Genomic DNA, 15,778 nt, shown 5'->3' on the forward strand with positions numbered 1-15,778 from the left:
ATCGACTTTTTTTTTTTTTTTTTCACATGCTTATACACTTGTTTTATTAAAACCGACTTTTTTTTTTTTTTTTTGAATTCATAGTGTACTTTGATTCAATTGCATGATTGCATGTTAGTTTTCTATGTTGACCCTTGAAATTGAGCATGTTTCCATGTCTCTCATGCCAAAACCGGAAGGTCCTAGGTGTTATATGTGAAATTTTTGGAATTTCTTGATGTTTATGTGTAAATTTGGGTCTTTTTATTAGAAATCCATATGGCCTTCAATAAAAAATCAAAACTCTCTTTAAAATATGAAGAACCCCTTTAAGAAACTTTCAAAATCAAAATGAACCCTTTTTTCACTTATAAATATTCTCAAACTCAAATCAAGAACATTTTCAAAATAATATTTTTAACAAAAAATATCTCTTAAGCTTAGTAAATTGAACATGAAAGTCTTGGAAGAGCTCTCCTAACACTTTAGCCTAAACAATGCTTATGTATCTAAATATACAAATAACTACAACAATGAACGTGTTTCTCCCCAGAAACATGTGATTATGTATCCTTGGCTTTTGAGTATATCATAGTACAATCTTTACATTATCGATGATCTTTCTTCTCATAAGAAAATAATCAATTTGTGTTTTATTAGATCCATTCTTATAAGTAATAATATGCTCATATATTTTCTAGAATAAAATATTAACAATAACAAAATCATACGTTAAAGCAAAATTTAATTTGACTTTTCTTTCTTTATTAATCACTCCAAAATCATAGCTACCATGAATATTTTTAAAGTATTCTATCATTCTACGAATGTTCAGTAAAATCTCCTTCAATAAAAATTTTTTCTTTAAGAGGCATCGTTTGTATTAAGTTTTTTAATTCATTCAAGAATTTATCTTTAGAATATATATCTAAATCTACTTGAGGTGCATAAGCACTTATAATATTAAAAATTTTAGTATCAACAATAATCGTAAGTGCTATAATTCTATCTCTAATTCTATTAATTTGTACAACAATATCTTTCAAACTCTTTTCTATAATGAAACCTGCATCATTTCTATTGCGACTCTTGCCTAAATACCGAAATTTAAAATCAAAATTATTAATCTCCTTAACCTTTTCTCAAACCCATTTAGTTTCTTGGATATATATATATATATATATATATATATATATATTTCTGTTTCATAATAACAACTAATTCTATTAATTTATTAGTGAGAGTAGCTATATTCCAAGATACTATTTTAATATTAGTTTTATAAACTAATGTGGGAACCCTTCGACACTGCTCCCGGGGTCGGTGTAGTTGCCCTAACATACTTTTCAGTGTATTCATGCTATACAACATGTTGCTTCCAGAAGACACTAGCATTTACACAATGATAAAAAAATTCTTAACATAACTTTTCGACAAATTTTACGCTAGATGTCGACTATCTATCGCAAGCCTCTACTTTTCATTTTTGGGACTTGGGACCCAACAATGACAATAATCACAAATATTTTAAGTGGCCCACTAAACTTTATAATATGAAGTGTAAGTAGCAAAATTTAGTAAAAGCAACTGAAAACATTAAATAATATCGAAATAAAATAAATGGAAGCCATTTTATTGAATTCCATATCTTGTGAATTTATCAGCCATATTATAATTAGTCTTTCAAGATTATTTACATTAAATAAATTAATATTAATTATTTTGATCGGTATTTTTTTCACCATTATAGGGGCATTTACATACTTGCCACTTAATTCCTTTTCCTAAAAAAGTAAGTCGTAATATATGAAATTACATAGGAATCGAATGGTATGTATGTAAATCTTCCACAAATGTAATATTAGCTTTAAAAGCCAAAAGATGTTGAAATTATTTAATCACTACCTAATAATGGCTTTGGTATCACTTGCTCGCCGTCCACGCAATTGCTCAATAAATTTTTTTTGTTATTTAGTACAATTCTTATTTTAGAATAATTAGACTTTTTTGCCATCGCACATGATCAGCATTTTTATATTTTGGGCTATTTATGTTCCACCTAACAATTATTACATATTTACATATTTACACATTTACTTACAGTTTTATGTTATTTCAAACAGCTTTATGTCATATCATGTAGTTAAACTCGACAGAGTGTAAGATGAGCTTGATAGCTCATTAGGTTGGTGACATGACATCTCCGCAGCTCGTCAGCTCGACAACTTAGCTAGGCGGATGAGTTTGATAGCTCTTTAATCTGGCAACTTGACAGCTTAGTAGCTTGACAGCTTGGCAGCATGACATCTTGGCAACTCGTTAGCCTCGACAACTTGATAGCTTGACAGTTTGATAGCTTGGCAACTTGACAAGCCTTTTTAGGTTTAGAAAATATGGACGTGGCAAAAAAAAAAAAAAATTATATATATATATATATATATATAAAGAAACATCATAATCTTGATCATAGAAATTTCATAAAATCGAAAGAAGATATAAATGTATCTTAAAAATTAGAAAGAATCGAATTTGAATTAGAAAAAATAAATCTTAATATTGAAAAATACTTTTTAATTAGAAAAAATAGAAGAAAAAGATAAAAATCATGAAAAGAAAATACAAAAAAAGAAAATAAAATAAAAAGAATGAAATCAAGTATAAAAAAAATCAATCCATGGATGATGGAACCATAATATGTGAATTATTTAAAAATGTTAAAAATTTTTACTATTCACTTTTTACTGGGACCATAAATTTACTTTTTACCGTGGCCAGAAATTCATCTATTTTTCGTCAAAGGAATATTCTTTTTCTAGAAATGATGACTTAGAACTACTTTAGAAGTATTATCCATATTTTTCAAAAGCATGATTTAAGGGCCTCTAACTTTTTACTTTTCCAAACTCCATCTTTTATGGTTATAAATAAACAAAAATTTTTCTGTGCGGACTCCTGACGTAGCTCTACGTGTGGCGCAGGGTATTACTAAGTTATTTTTAGGTTATTTCTGGATTATTTTCCATAATCCGGAAATAACACAGAAATAACACGTCATCTTTATTTTTGGGTTATTTCTAGGTTATTTCGGGATAATTAAAAATAACCCAGAAATAACCTGAAAAATAACACATGAATAACCTACACCGCATGTAGAGGTACGTCAGGTGTCCGGACAGAAAATACGAGCATAAATAAGAGGGCATTCTTCACTCTTCTCATCCATCCGTTGCTCCTCTCATCCATCCACAACATCCCTCTCTTCATTTCACATCCCTCTCATGCCCCTCTTCCTTCACTTTAAGTTAAGCACGTTCAAGGAGTCTGTAACCAGTCTGTAAGTATTTCTTATCTTATGTAGCCAGACTCTGTAGGATTTACTTATGGATATCTAGCAAAGTTTCTCTTAGAAATTTTTATGTTGTTGTTAATTTAGCAATTTATTCTTTAGAAATTGTAATTTTCTTTTATTATGTCTTATATATATATATCTATATCTATATATATATATATATTGCAATACCATTCAAAGAAGCATTAAATATTGCAATAAAATAAAATAAAATATGAAAAATTTTTGATTGCACATACGGGCTCCATATACAAAAAAGTTAATAATAATTCGTCTTTAATGTATAAGAAAAAGAAATCTTCAATTTTGAGTTATTGGAGTATTATTTGTGTTTTATTTTATCTAAATTCTTTGTTGGTTTATTAGGGACATAATTTGCATATGAACAAGAAAAAATTTCATGGAACATGTACGAATCTCCCAACAAATGTTGTAAATTTTAGCGTACGTTCTGGAATAGAGAAGCATCTGGAGGAGCTGCACGTGTCCTAAACACCGGGTAGCAACGCATCTTAAAGATAGGATACTAGCGTCCCAGGAACTTTTAACAACTACAATCACCCCAGACAACTATGCAATATATATTGTATCTTGAGAAACTCTGCAGTTCTGTCTCGTCTGTAGGATAAGAACCAGTGCACGTAATCATCAATTCATATTGGATTATTTTGATTGAGTCAGACACTGTGATTTTTTCACATTCTGAATTTTTCACACAAGAACTTCTAATATATCTAGTTGTTATTTTTTTTATCTGAGTTTGTTGAATTATCATACAATCCTAAGATGATAATTCATTACATACAAGTGCATCGACTTTTTATTTTCTTGCAACATGTATCGGCTCTATTCACCATTCTTAGAAAAGTTTATTGGGGCAATCAATGCATTTAGTCGGTCTAAGTTAGGGGGTGAAAAAATTTTAAGTCGGCTCATGAATCAGTTCTGGTTTAGCTTCGTTAGTCGTTCGCAAGCTAAATTCAATGAGCTAAAAGACCTAACTCAAGAGAACCCCTACTCGACTCATTAGCTCATGAATCAGCTGATTTTAAAAAAAATATTAATGTAAAATACATTAGCAATATGTTAAAATTCAATATTTGGATCCCTCAAAGATAGGCTAATATTAATCTTATTAATTGATTAATTAAATGCAGCTTAGTCCAACAAGGTAACTTCTTTATCAATACAATAACTTAGTGCAATAAGTCAGTCAAATATGATGGCTATGACTTTTCTCTTTAACACAAAATATATCATAGTGCAATAAGTCAGTCAAATATGTTGGCTATGACTTTTCTCTTTAACACAAAATATATCAAACCAATAATAGCAAAGGAAATTTACATATGAACAGAGAATTCTTATGAATTTATATATCTAACACTAACAAATTGATATTTACATTTAAAACACTTTGGTGCTATATATTTATGCATAAAAATATGCATTTGATAATTTCTTAAGCAGTTACTAAAAATGATATTTTTTTAATATTTGAGTGTTATGAATGTAAATATTAAAGTTTAGGTGTTAGATATGAAAATACATGTATGGAGATGTCCTTTTATTTAATAATGCTGATAGAGATTTATTTTAATAGAATTAAAATAAGATTAAATTAAATTGATTTGAAAATAATGAGTGATTACATCGTTCAATTAAATAGCAAACTCTGAGGTCCATATGTGTTAAATGATTTATTGATGTTTCCTGCTCAACTTCAGTACAACAGCTACAGTTCAGCTTAGCAAGCGAAATTCCAATATAAATACTTGCTTGCCGCTTGCCTTTGCCTTCATCATCACTCTCCTCTTCTTATTCAGGCAGAGCAAATAAAAATGGAGATGATCCTGGAGGCATCTGCGAACCCTTTCGTTAAAATGCTCACAAGTAAGGCGAGGGAGAAGGTGGTCAGGGTTTGGGGCGTCGGGGATGACCTCGAAAAACTGAAGCAGCGAAGGGCAAGAATCCAACAATTCCTAGAGGAGGCGGAGCGGCAACAACATGAAGATAAAGCCATCAAAGAATGGGTAAGGGAGCTCAAAGACATCGATTATGATGCTGAAGACATGCTTGATGCCTGCATAACTGAAGGCACTGCTCTTTCGCTAGCTGACCAACCATCCTCATCCAAAAAATTAACGGTATGCTTTGACTTCTCCCTCTTATACTCTTGCTTTGCAAGTGTTCCGCGTCGATATGAGATTGCAGAAAGCATTAAAGTTCTTAATGATAAACTGGACGAGATCTGCAAAGATAATTTCGTATTCATGCCGGTGAAGAGCAAAGAACCACCAAAGCACCAAACGAAGGTGAACACCGACCAAACTGCCCCTTTGGTAGATATTGATGTGCTGGGACCTGAGATTGAAGAAGCCACAAAAGAGTTGGTGACGTTGATATTTGCAGAACGCGAGATGAAATGTCGCATCATTGCACTTACTGGGATGGGAGGGATAGGGAAAACCACACTTGCTCAAAAAATATACAACAATAAGATGATACAAACTAAGTTCCAACATAAAGTGTGGATGTCTATTTCACAGAATTATGATGAGATAAAATTGTTGCAGCACTTGATTAAAAATGGGGCTGAAGGTAATCATGGTGATATTAGAAATAAAACGGAGCCCCTGCCAGAAAATAAAACCGAGCTCCTGCCATTACTCCAGTCCGCTTATCTTGGGAAGAGCCTTTTTCTTGTTTTGGATGGTGTTTGGAGGGCAGATGTTTGGGTCGATCTGTTTAGAAATTCATTACAGAGCGGTGATGCTTTTGTTAAGATCTTAGTCACAACTAGAGATGAAAAGATTGCGAGGCAGATGGGGGCGGCACACATACACCGAGTCAAACAACTTTCAGATCAAACTGGTTGGGAAATACTATGCAAAAAGGCTTTTTTGGATGGAGGGGAGGAGATTGAAAAGTTGGAAGGTTTAGGATTTCAAATTGTTAAGAAATGTTCTGGCCTCCCTTTAGCTATAAAGGTCATTGCTGGCCTTCTAGCTGCGAATAAAGACAAAAGTAGAACAGCATGGGAAAAAGTTCTTAACAATGATGTGTGGTCAAACCTTCCTGAACCACTGCACCGTGCGCTGTACCTCAGTTATGATAACCTTCCATCTCATCTCAAACAGTGCTTCCTTTACTGCTCCTTGTTTCCTGAGGATGCACTGCTTGATCGTGATGATCTGATTAATTTATGGGTTGCCGAAGGCTTTATAAGAGAGGAAACCGTTTCATTAGAAGATGAAGCAGAAGAATATTTCAACGAATTGATTGATAGAAACCTTCTGCTACCAGATCATTTACATGACAATTGTTGCAGGATGCACAGACTATTGAGATCTATGGCGATGTTTCTCTCACAAGATGAAATCATTTCTGGAACAGCAATGACTGCAACCGCCATCTCTTCAAGTATGAAACTTCGAAGACTGTCAATCGAAACTAGAGAAAATTTATCAGCCATGAAAGATTTGGTATTGCAACAGAAATGTTTGCGAACTCTGCTTACTTTCAATGGCATCAATGTGTTGAATGATAAACTGTTGATGGGATTAACACACATTCGTGTGCTGCGAATTAACAATGTGGATATCGATAACATTCCCAAGTCCATTGGTAAGTTGATACATTTGCGATATCTTAATCTGGATGATACAAAAATCAGAAAGTTGCCTAAATCCATAGGAAGACTCGTCAACCTCCAGTTTCTATACCTTCGGGGCTGCACTTTTTTGATGAGGCTCCCTAAATCCATCACTACGCTGCACAATCTACGCTATCTTGATGTTGAAGAAACTCCACTAATCTCCATACCAAAAGGCATTTCAAAGCTAGAGAAGATTAATTACCTTAGTGGGTTTGTTGTGGCTGATCAAAGAAATCCAGAAGACTCTTGCAGCTTGGAGGAGCTGCTCAAATCTCTTTACCAGCTGAGAACACTCAGCATTTCGAGGATGGAAAGGGCTCAACAAGGGGCTTTAATTCTTCAAAAACTAACTCGCCTTATTGACCTTAAATTGTTCTACACAAAAGCGTCCGATCGACTTCCTACATCAAAAGAGGACATCACACGCATTGAAGATTTCTTGGGCAAACTATGTCCTCCCAAATCTCTGGAAAGGCTCCTCATAAATAATTTTTTTGGCACTCAATACCCAAGCTGGATGAAGTCTCCATCTTTTGGAGACCATCTTCGTTGTTTGACAGAACTGACTCTACAAGATAATTTTTCATGCCAGCAACTTCCATCCGCAGGTGAGTTGCCGCAATTAACTCATCTATACATATATAATGCAAATTCAGTGAAGAGCATCGGATCTGAGTTTCTTGGCGGTGACACCCATACAACAACAAGAACAGCCTTCCCCAATCTCCAAGAGCTTAGTATAGGCTGCATGGCTGAACTGGAAGAGTGGAGCTTCTACAATGAGATAGAAGGATTCGAGCGCGGAAGGGGAAAGGCGCAGGCTTTTCCTCATTTGAAAACTTTGAATATCCATGGTTGTCCAAAGTTGAAAGCACTTCCAAAAGGCTTTGAACAATGCAAAATTTTGGTTTCCATAGTAGACAATCAAAGCATTAAAGCAGTAGAAAATCTCCCCAACGTAGAAGAAATGGAAATCTGTTTTAATCAAAATCTGGAGATGGTGTCTAATCTCCCTGCACTAAAACAGCTTGCTGTGGTGGAATGCCCATCACTGAACTGTGTGAAGAAACTAGATTCCCTTCAGGAACTAGAGCTGACTGATGACAAGATGCAGGAAATCCCAAACTGGCTGAAAAAGCTGCTTAAAAAACGAAAGCCCGCTAATAATGATAATTTCATCTTAAAAATCACTTGCAATAGCACAACCATTTCAAGGTTTGCGCAAGGTCTTGACTGGCCTATAATAGTTCAGATCCCACGGTTCGTTGCATATAACGAAGAGCGAACCCATGTTCTTTATTACACGAAGAACCCTTGCACATATGTATATGACGTGTCATATGACGAGTAAGAACAAGCCCTTACTAATATTAGAACCAAAGGTATTGAGGGCTTCAAATAAAATTTTCCCTTTTTATAAGTGTGTATGTTTTTCTGTTAACATGTAACATTTTTTTTTTCTTTTTAATTGCTATTGTTATTCGTATATGAGTGCAAAATGTATGTTTTTATTCAATAAAGATTATATATGTTATTTCTTTTTAGAATACCCGAATAATTAATCACATATAGGCACATTTTATTTTTCAAGTTATAAACTTTGACTTCAATACTTAATCTTGCTACCATCATCTACTTACTTGATACTTAGATTGTAACAATCTTCAATAATATTTAATGTGTAGATCACATACGCTAGTGTGACTAATGTGTGAATAAATTCACCCATGTTAGTGTAATTTGAGCTTGCTGAAACTCTCAAAAGGACAAATGAAGGGAAAAATTAGACACAAGAAAAAAATTAATTTTTCCATTGCATATCAATAATGTTGGCTACAAAATTTTGAGCTCCGACCCCTCTTGAGAAATGTCGAGAAAGTTTCTTGTAAAATTCCGGGTAAAATTTTTCGAGCACATTAAATTTTAGATAAGACGACACCCGGATATTTCATCGACATTTTAGTATTGAGATTTCACATAAGTGTCAGCTCTATGGTTAATTATCTCTCTTGATAGTAGAAGAGTACATTCAATTAAAGCTAGTCTTAAGGTGCAAAGTATTTAAATTTAATACTTTGAAACATTTTTTAATACTATACATTATTAGAGTAAATAATAAGATGGAAATTTTAAATTATTTTTAATTTATTAGAAAATTCCAAGAATATATATATATACACAAAGAACGACATCATCTCTAATTATTCTCAAATAATATTTTATTTCATCTTAATTCAGTTCAATTTGAATACGTCTTTCTCTGCAATGTCAAATAATAGTAAGATTTACACACATACCACTTGATTCTTTTGCAAAAAAGGGCTAACATCGTCCTGCCAGATTCGATATAAGGCCTCTTAGATACACCAATTTATCTTGAAAGGATCGTAGTTGCTTCAAGGTTTTAGGAGGTAACATTTCAAAGATAGCTTTGATCTTCTAGGGATCGATTTCAATTCCTCGATGACGGGCAACAAATTCTAAAATTTCTATGAGGTGGCACCAAAAGATACATTTTAAAGGATTCATTTTAAGATTAAATTGTTGTAATCGTTCAAAACAATCCTCAGAAATTGATCTTCTCGTACGAAGTTAGCATCAATTAACTTCTTGACCCCAGGAGTAACTTGTTGCTCGAATTTGAGACACATCATCCTGGAGCTTGCTTAACCGGGGTTATAGATGGGTCTATTCCAAGTCTGTGAACTGCGACCTCTTGTTCTAAACCTGGAATCTAGTTGTTGCTCTAGGCAAAACATTCCCTAGATTGACTAAATCCGAGGATTCTTCATTACTGGGCAAGGAACTTATGAAAGTAGGCCTAAGATTCTCGTTGATCCCTAGATTGATCTTTTTTAGCTCGTCAACTGCAGATTTGATTTCCTCTTCAAATTATGGCGAGACATCTTTTATTATGGATTCTTCGGGATTACTTTCCGCTTCGAAGCAACCTTTTTCTGATCGACAAGTAACAACCAAGCAAAATTCCAACACCTTTTTATTGAAAATGTTTGTTGCGAGTTTATAATGTGTCACAACGAAGTACAATAAAACGCCTGATTTGAAAACTCGATTTCAAAGTCGAACAAAAAGCAGAAACAAATGCACCCTAAGTTTGTGGGTGTAGCAAATTCAAGTTGAATCATGAATCGGTTCGAGTTTAGCTTAATTAGACACTCGTAAGCTAAACTCGATGAGCTAAAAGGCCTAGCTTAAGACAACTCCCACACACATTTGCTCGTGAGTCAGTTTTTTTTAAGAAAATTATTAATATAAAATACTTTTAAAATATATTAAAATTCAATATTTGGATAGCAAGGCTAATATTAATCTCATTAATTAATTAATATTTATTTTTTTTTTATGTTTGTTTCCTAACTCTAAGTGAGTCCATAAAGTTTAGGATCCTCAAAATAGCTTATTAGCATCAAACGTTGATCAATGCATTGTTTTAGAATTCCAGCGGCATATTTTAGATTGAAATATATTTTTTTCTTGTTATAAATAAGTTATCATTTATCTAAACATTAAAATTTAAAAATTAGATATATCAATACACAGGAATTAAGTGGCATGCATGTAAATCTTCCAATGAATAATAAGGTTCTCTTCACGTGATCATTATGCAAGGAGGCAAAGAGAACCTAGAAATTACATTTTTAATGATTAAATATTGTTTTATACTCCCATACAAAAGCTAAATGTGACATCTCAAAAGAGCTCTTAGGGGTGGTGGACAGCCCAACCATACAAAAGCTAAATGTGACCTCTCAAAAGAGTTCTTAGGGGTGGTGGGCAGCCCAAGAGTTAAATACTGTTTTTTGGCCCTACACCTAGCCGATGTGGGACTTTTTGTCCGTGAAATTCTCTTCCACCCAATCATGTGACGCCCTTGTCACGAATCGGCTCCACCGAGGGTCTCACTGGATCATTAAGAGGCCACACACCCGACAGACAGCACCCGACAGACAGTAATATGCTATAATACCACTTATCAACTCCCAAAAGAGCTCTTCGAGGTGGTGGACAGCCAATGACTTAAATACTGCTTTTCGTGGCCCTACGCCTAGCTGATGTGAGACTTTTTGTCTGTGACATTCACAGATTGGCTCCACTGAGGGGCCCACCGGACTATCTGAGGGTCCCACTGGACTATGGAGAATCCACACACCTGGCAGACAACAATCTGCTCTGATACCACTTGTCACCTCCCAAAAGAGCTCTTAGGGTTGATGGACAGCCCGAGACTTAAATATTATTTTTCGGCCCTACACCTAGCTGATGTGGGACTTTTTGTCCTTGACATTCTTCTCCATCCAATCACGTGACGCCTTCGTCACGGATCGGCGCCACCGAGGGTCTTATTGGACCATGGAGAGTCCACACACCTGACGGACAGTAATCTGCTCTGATACCACTTATCACCTCCCAAAAGAGCTCTTCGAGATGGTGGGCAGCCCAGGAAGGACTTAAATACTGCTTTTTGGCCCTACATCTAGCCGATGTGGGACTTTCTGTCCGTGACATACAGCTCAACTTGAGCCGTAAGAAACTAGCAAAATTGAGTGGTATGTATGTAAATCCTCCTTCATTAATTTGAATATTATTTTAATAATAACATGCATTAAAATAAGTCCACCATTATATATCATTCCTAATTCTCTACCGTTCAAAGAAGCATTAAATATTGAAATAAAATAAAATAAATTATGAAAATATTTTGATGGCACATACGTGCTCCGCATACCCAAAAAAAAAAAAAAAAAAAAAAAAAAAGATAACTATAATATATAAGAAAAAGAAATCTTCAATTTTTCAGTCATTGGAGTATTGTTTGAGTTTTATTTTATCTAAATTATTTTTTGGTTTATTAGGAACATAATTCACACATAAATAAGAAAAATTTTCATGACACGCATGAATCTCCCAACATATATTGTAAATTTCAGTGTACGTTATGAAACAACGAAACACCAGGCAGAGTAACAAACGCCCTAAACACATGGTAGCAATGCATCTTAAAGATAGGATATTAGAGTCCCAGCAACTTTTAACAACTGCAATCACCCAAGACAAATGTGCAATATATATTGTAGCCTGAGAAATTTTGCCAAAATTTATGCAATCATCAATTCATCATAATGCAGTGAGTCAATCAATTCATATTGTCTTGAGCTAGCTCAAGGCCTAGCTCAAGACAACCCCTACTACACTCATTAGTTCATAAAACAGCTTTATTTTTTTTTTAAAAAATATTAATATAAATTACATTAACAATATATTAAAATTCAATATTTGGATCTTTCAAAGATAGGCCAATATTAATCTCATTAATTAATTAATTATTACTTTAATTATGTAAATGTTGTTGGAAATATCACTAACGCAAGATGAAGCCCAAGTCAAGGCAACTCCTTCGTTATCAATTAGCATCCCATACACAGAATGGCTGCATCTCTAATTATTCTCAAATCAAATTTTGTTTGATCTTAATTTCAGTTCGATTTAAATACGGTCTGTATCAGCAACATTAAATAATAGTAAAATTTACAGGCATAACACTTAATTCTTATGTATTTACATAACTAACATCTAAACTCCTCATATTATTTGTGCATCAAAAGATTCATTTCACCTTTAAAAAATTAAAATAACAATATTTTGATGTGATGTCAAAAATGTTTGGAGGTATATATATATATATATATATATATATATCATTAATTTAATTATTAAACCATCGATTTATTCTTACAACTACATATACATAAATATTGTTTGTCAGATTATCATACCACTGAAAGTAAGTGATTGCCCATGACATCTTGAGCAATAAGGTTCCGAGTACACCCCATAGTCCAACAGCAAAACCAAGACCTATACTAAGGAACAAACCAAAATTATCGTCCTCAGCGTCATCATCATTGAAATTGTTTTCTCTAGTGTGACTATTAGGGTCATCATCTTCACAAGTCTTCGAAAGTGGCATTCCACAAAGTTCAGAATTTCCATAATAACTTAATTCTTTAAAGGTGTCAAGTTGGGTCCCTCTCGGGATTCTACCTGACAATTGATTGTAAGATAAGTTCAGATAGTTCAATTTACTTAGCTTCGCAATGCTCTCTGGAATTTCTCCTGAGAAATGGTTCTTCGAGAGATCCAAACTTTCTAAGCTTTGCATATCACAAATATTGATTGGGATCCGTCCCTTGAGTTCATTTCTGGATAAATTTAAGCTTATCAATCCAACCAAGCTCATTAATTCAATAGGAACATCTCCAGTGAGATTATTACAAGAAAGATCTATAATATTCACTAGAGAGAGTATGTCTGTGAATTCACGATCTATTCCTTTTATATTAATCATTAATGCATCAGACCAATATATATTAGAATCGCTGCTAATAATTACATGACTTCCTTGCACTCTTTTTTGAAAAAAAACATTGTCACTGGGAATAAGAGGTTGGAGCCTCTTATTTTGTATGGTCATTGAATTGAGAAGCTTAAAAGATTTTGGTATTGGCCCTGAAAGAAAATTATCTGCAATATCCAGGATTTGAAGTCCTTTTAGTTTGGATAGCTGTGAGGGAATGGAACCATAAAATTTGTTCGACCGTAAGCGTAAGATTTTTAGGGACAATAATCTATCTCCAATCCATGAAGGTATGTTTCCTGTAAGATAATTTTGTCCCAAAATAATTTTGTCCCAAATCAATGTCCCAAATCAATTGTGATAAGCTTGCTACAATTTTGGAGAGATGGTATCTCCCCTTGAAATTCATTATTGTTTAGGTGCAACGATGATAAAATTGATTGGTTGCCTATCCATTGCGGAATTGAACCCCATAAGTTGTTATATGCAAGGCTGATAAATTGTAGCTTTGTATGGCTTGAAGTACTACCATGACATTTTGGAACTTCTCCCAAAAGATTATTATGTGACAGGTCAAGAAGAATTATTGGAGGCAATTGACATATTGAATATGGGATTTCATCGGAGAGATGATTTTGTGATAGGTCAAGAACTTTCAAGAAACTCATGTTTGCATTCAGATACAACTCAATCCCACTTGAGAACTTATTATTAGAAAAAAATACAAAAGCCACATTATTCAACAGCTGAGGAAGACGTCCTTCCAATTGATTTGATTTTAGGTCGATGGTGACTGCTAAGGTATTATTGAGAGACATGGGAAGTTCACCTCGAATTTCATTTTGAGATATGTTTAAGTACGTTATTTGAGAAGTAATATTCCAAAACCAACTTGGAATGATATCAAAAATACCACAATTGGAGATCTCTAAATGAGAAAGAGAATTTTGATTCCGAAGCCATATTGGGAATTGAGGTCCTATAAGGCAAGAGCTTATGGAAAGGAAAGAGGTTTGAAATGGGGGAATCCAATTAAAGCTAATCAAGTTAAAATCCAAATCGTTGTCTGAAAGATCTAAGTGATACAATTGTGATAGATTTGCAAAAATAATATCTGAGATACTACCCTGCAAATGGTTGGAATGAAGGTCCAAATAAACCAAGTTTATGAGTTGGCCAAGGCTCTGTGGAATAGATCCATTAAGTTGATTATTTCCAAAATCAAGCTTTCTTAAATTTCTCATCTTTCCAATCCATTCTGGTATGCTTCCCCTCAGTTGGTTGTATGAGATATCCATATACATCATGTTATATTCTTTGCATTTTAAAACACTTCCATCTTCAAGTAATTCTATAAAATTGTTAATGGCTAGGTTTAAATCATTAAGAACACATAACGAGTTCAAGGAGGAAAATGAAATAGGTCCATTGAAATTGTTTGATTGAAGATGTATTATTTTTAAGCATTTAAATTGTCCTAGCCAGTTCGGCAATCTCCCACTAAGATTGTTATAAGAAAGATCAAATGTGTTCAAGGTCGATGAAAAATTAGAATATGGAAGTGAAGTTGGAAGTGTTTGTAGGTTGCAAAATGATAAATATAAAATAGAAAGAGATGGAAGTACCTTAATCTCATGTAACCAGTTCATAGCAGATGTTAGATTCACATCAGACATATCGATAATATTTAAGGAGGAGGGATGTGACATCCATGTGAGGTTAAGTGCAACCAAATAATTCCCACTGAGATCAAGATAATGAAGATCTGTCAAGTTTCCGAGATGAGGTGGTATCACTCCGACAAACCCAGAATAGGAGACGTCAAGATATCTCAATTTAGTGAGGGAACCAATAGAATGAGGTATGCTCGCTTGATTGAAGGAAATGGCTGAAAGACACAAGTATTGTAAGTGTTTCAAGAGAAAAAGTGATGGAACTACTGATGTGGCATTTAAGGAGCCTTCCTCACTCAAATCGAGCTTGATGACATGATTTGTTGTATTACTGCAACTCACACCCTCCCATGTGCAACAATCTTCACCTATCTTCCAAGTCGAGAGAGCGAGCAGAGGATCAAATAGACTTTGCTTAAAGCTAAGGAGGGCATTCCTTTCCTCAAAGTTACAACGTTGGTGCACTTTGCTAATAGCTACACTGCCTTTACTTCTCAGTATGAAGCTGGTGAAAGGCAACAAAGTAACAATCAATAATAGAAGAACCTCAACTCTTCCCATTATAATTTCTATAATTTTGGCTCTCTTACTCTTATATCTATTTATAGCATGAGCTTGCAGAAATAATTCTCTCTCCACCAACTTGTAAATTATTTATTATTCTATAAGATTAATTTGTGCCTCCATTGAGCCCTATTAAGTGCGAATGCATTGTGAAAATAAATGTTTATTTATAGCTCATT

The 15,778-nt window shown here is 33.9% G+C and overlaps 3 protein-coding genes across 3 annotated transcripts; 1 reads left to right on the forward strand and 2 right to left on the reverse strand.

Moving 5' to 3' along the window:
- Positions 1-5,014: 5,014 nt before the first annotated feature.
- Positions 5,015-9,072, forward strand: LOC110032559 (putative disease resistance protein RGA3). The gene has a single exon (XM_020736225.1). It carries the CDS (start codon positions 5,170-5,172, stop codon positions 8,335-8,337), a length of 3,168 nt encoding a protein of 1,055 aa, XP_020591884.1. The 5' UTR covers positions 5,015-5,169; the 3' UTR covers positions 8,338-9,072.
- A 3,639-nt stretch (positions 9,073-12,711) lies between these two features.
- On the reverse strand, positions 12,712-13,677 carry LOC110032564 (receptor-like protein 2; the record flags this gene model as incomplete). Its single annotated transcript, XM_020736232.1, has 1 exon — positions 12,712-13,677. A coding segment is annotated over one exon (966 nt), but the record flags the coding sequence as incomplete, so codon positions are not given.
- A 23-nt stretch (positions 13,678-13,700) lies between these two features.
- Positions 13,701-15,596, reverse strand: LOC110032565 (probable LRR receptor-like serine/threonine-protein kinase At4g36180). Its single transcript, XM_020736233.1, has one exon. The coding sequence runs from the start codon at positions 15,594-15,596 to the stop codon at positions 13,701-13,703; it is 1,896 nt and encodes a 631-aa protein (XP_020591892.1).
- Between the last annotated feature and the right edge of the window lie 182 nt (positions 15,597-15,778).

The sequence above is a fragment of the Phalaenopsis equestris genome, unplaced genomic scaffold, assembly GCF_001263595.1.
Source record: "Phalaenopsis equestris unplaced genomic scaffold, ASM126359v1 Scaffold000973, whole genome shotgun sequence".
NCBI lineage: Eukaryota > Viridiplantae > Streptophyta > Magnoliopsida > Asparagales > Orchidaceae > Phalaenopsis > Phalaenopsis equestris.

Coding starts and splice junctions, on each gene's coding strand:
- LOC110032559 (XM_020736225.1), top strand. CDS start 5,170: ATGGAGATGATCCTGGAGGCATCTGCGAACCCTTTCGTTAAAATGCTC.
- LOC110032565 (XM_020736233.1), bottom strand. CDS start 15,596: ATGGGAAGAGTTGAGGTTCTTCTATTATTGATTGTTACTTTGTTGCCT.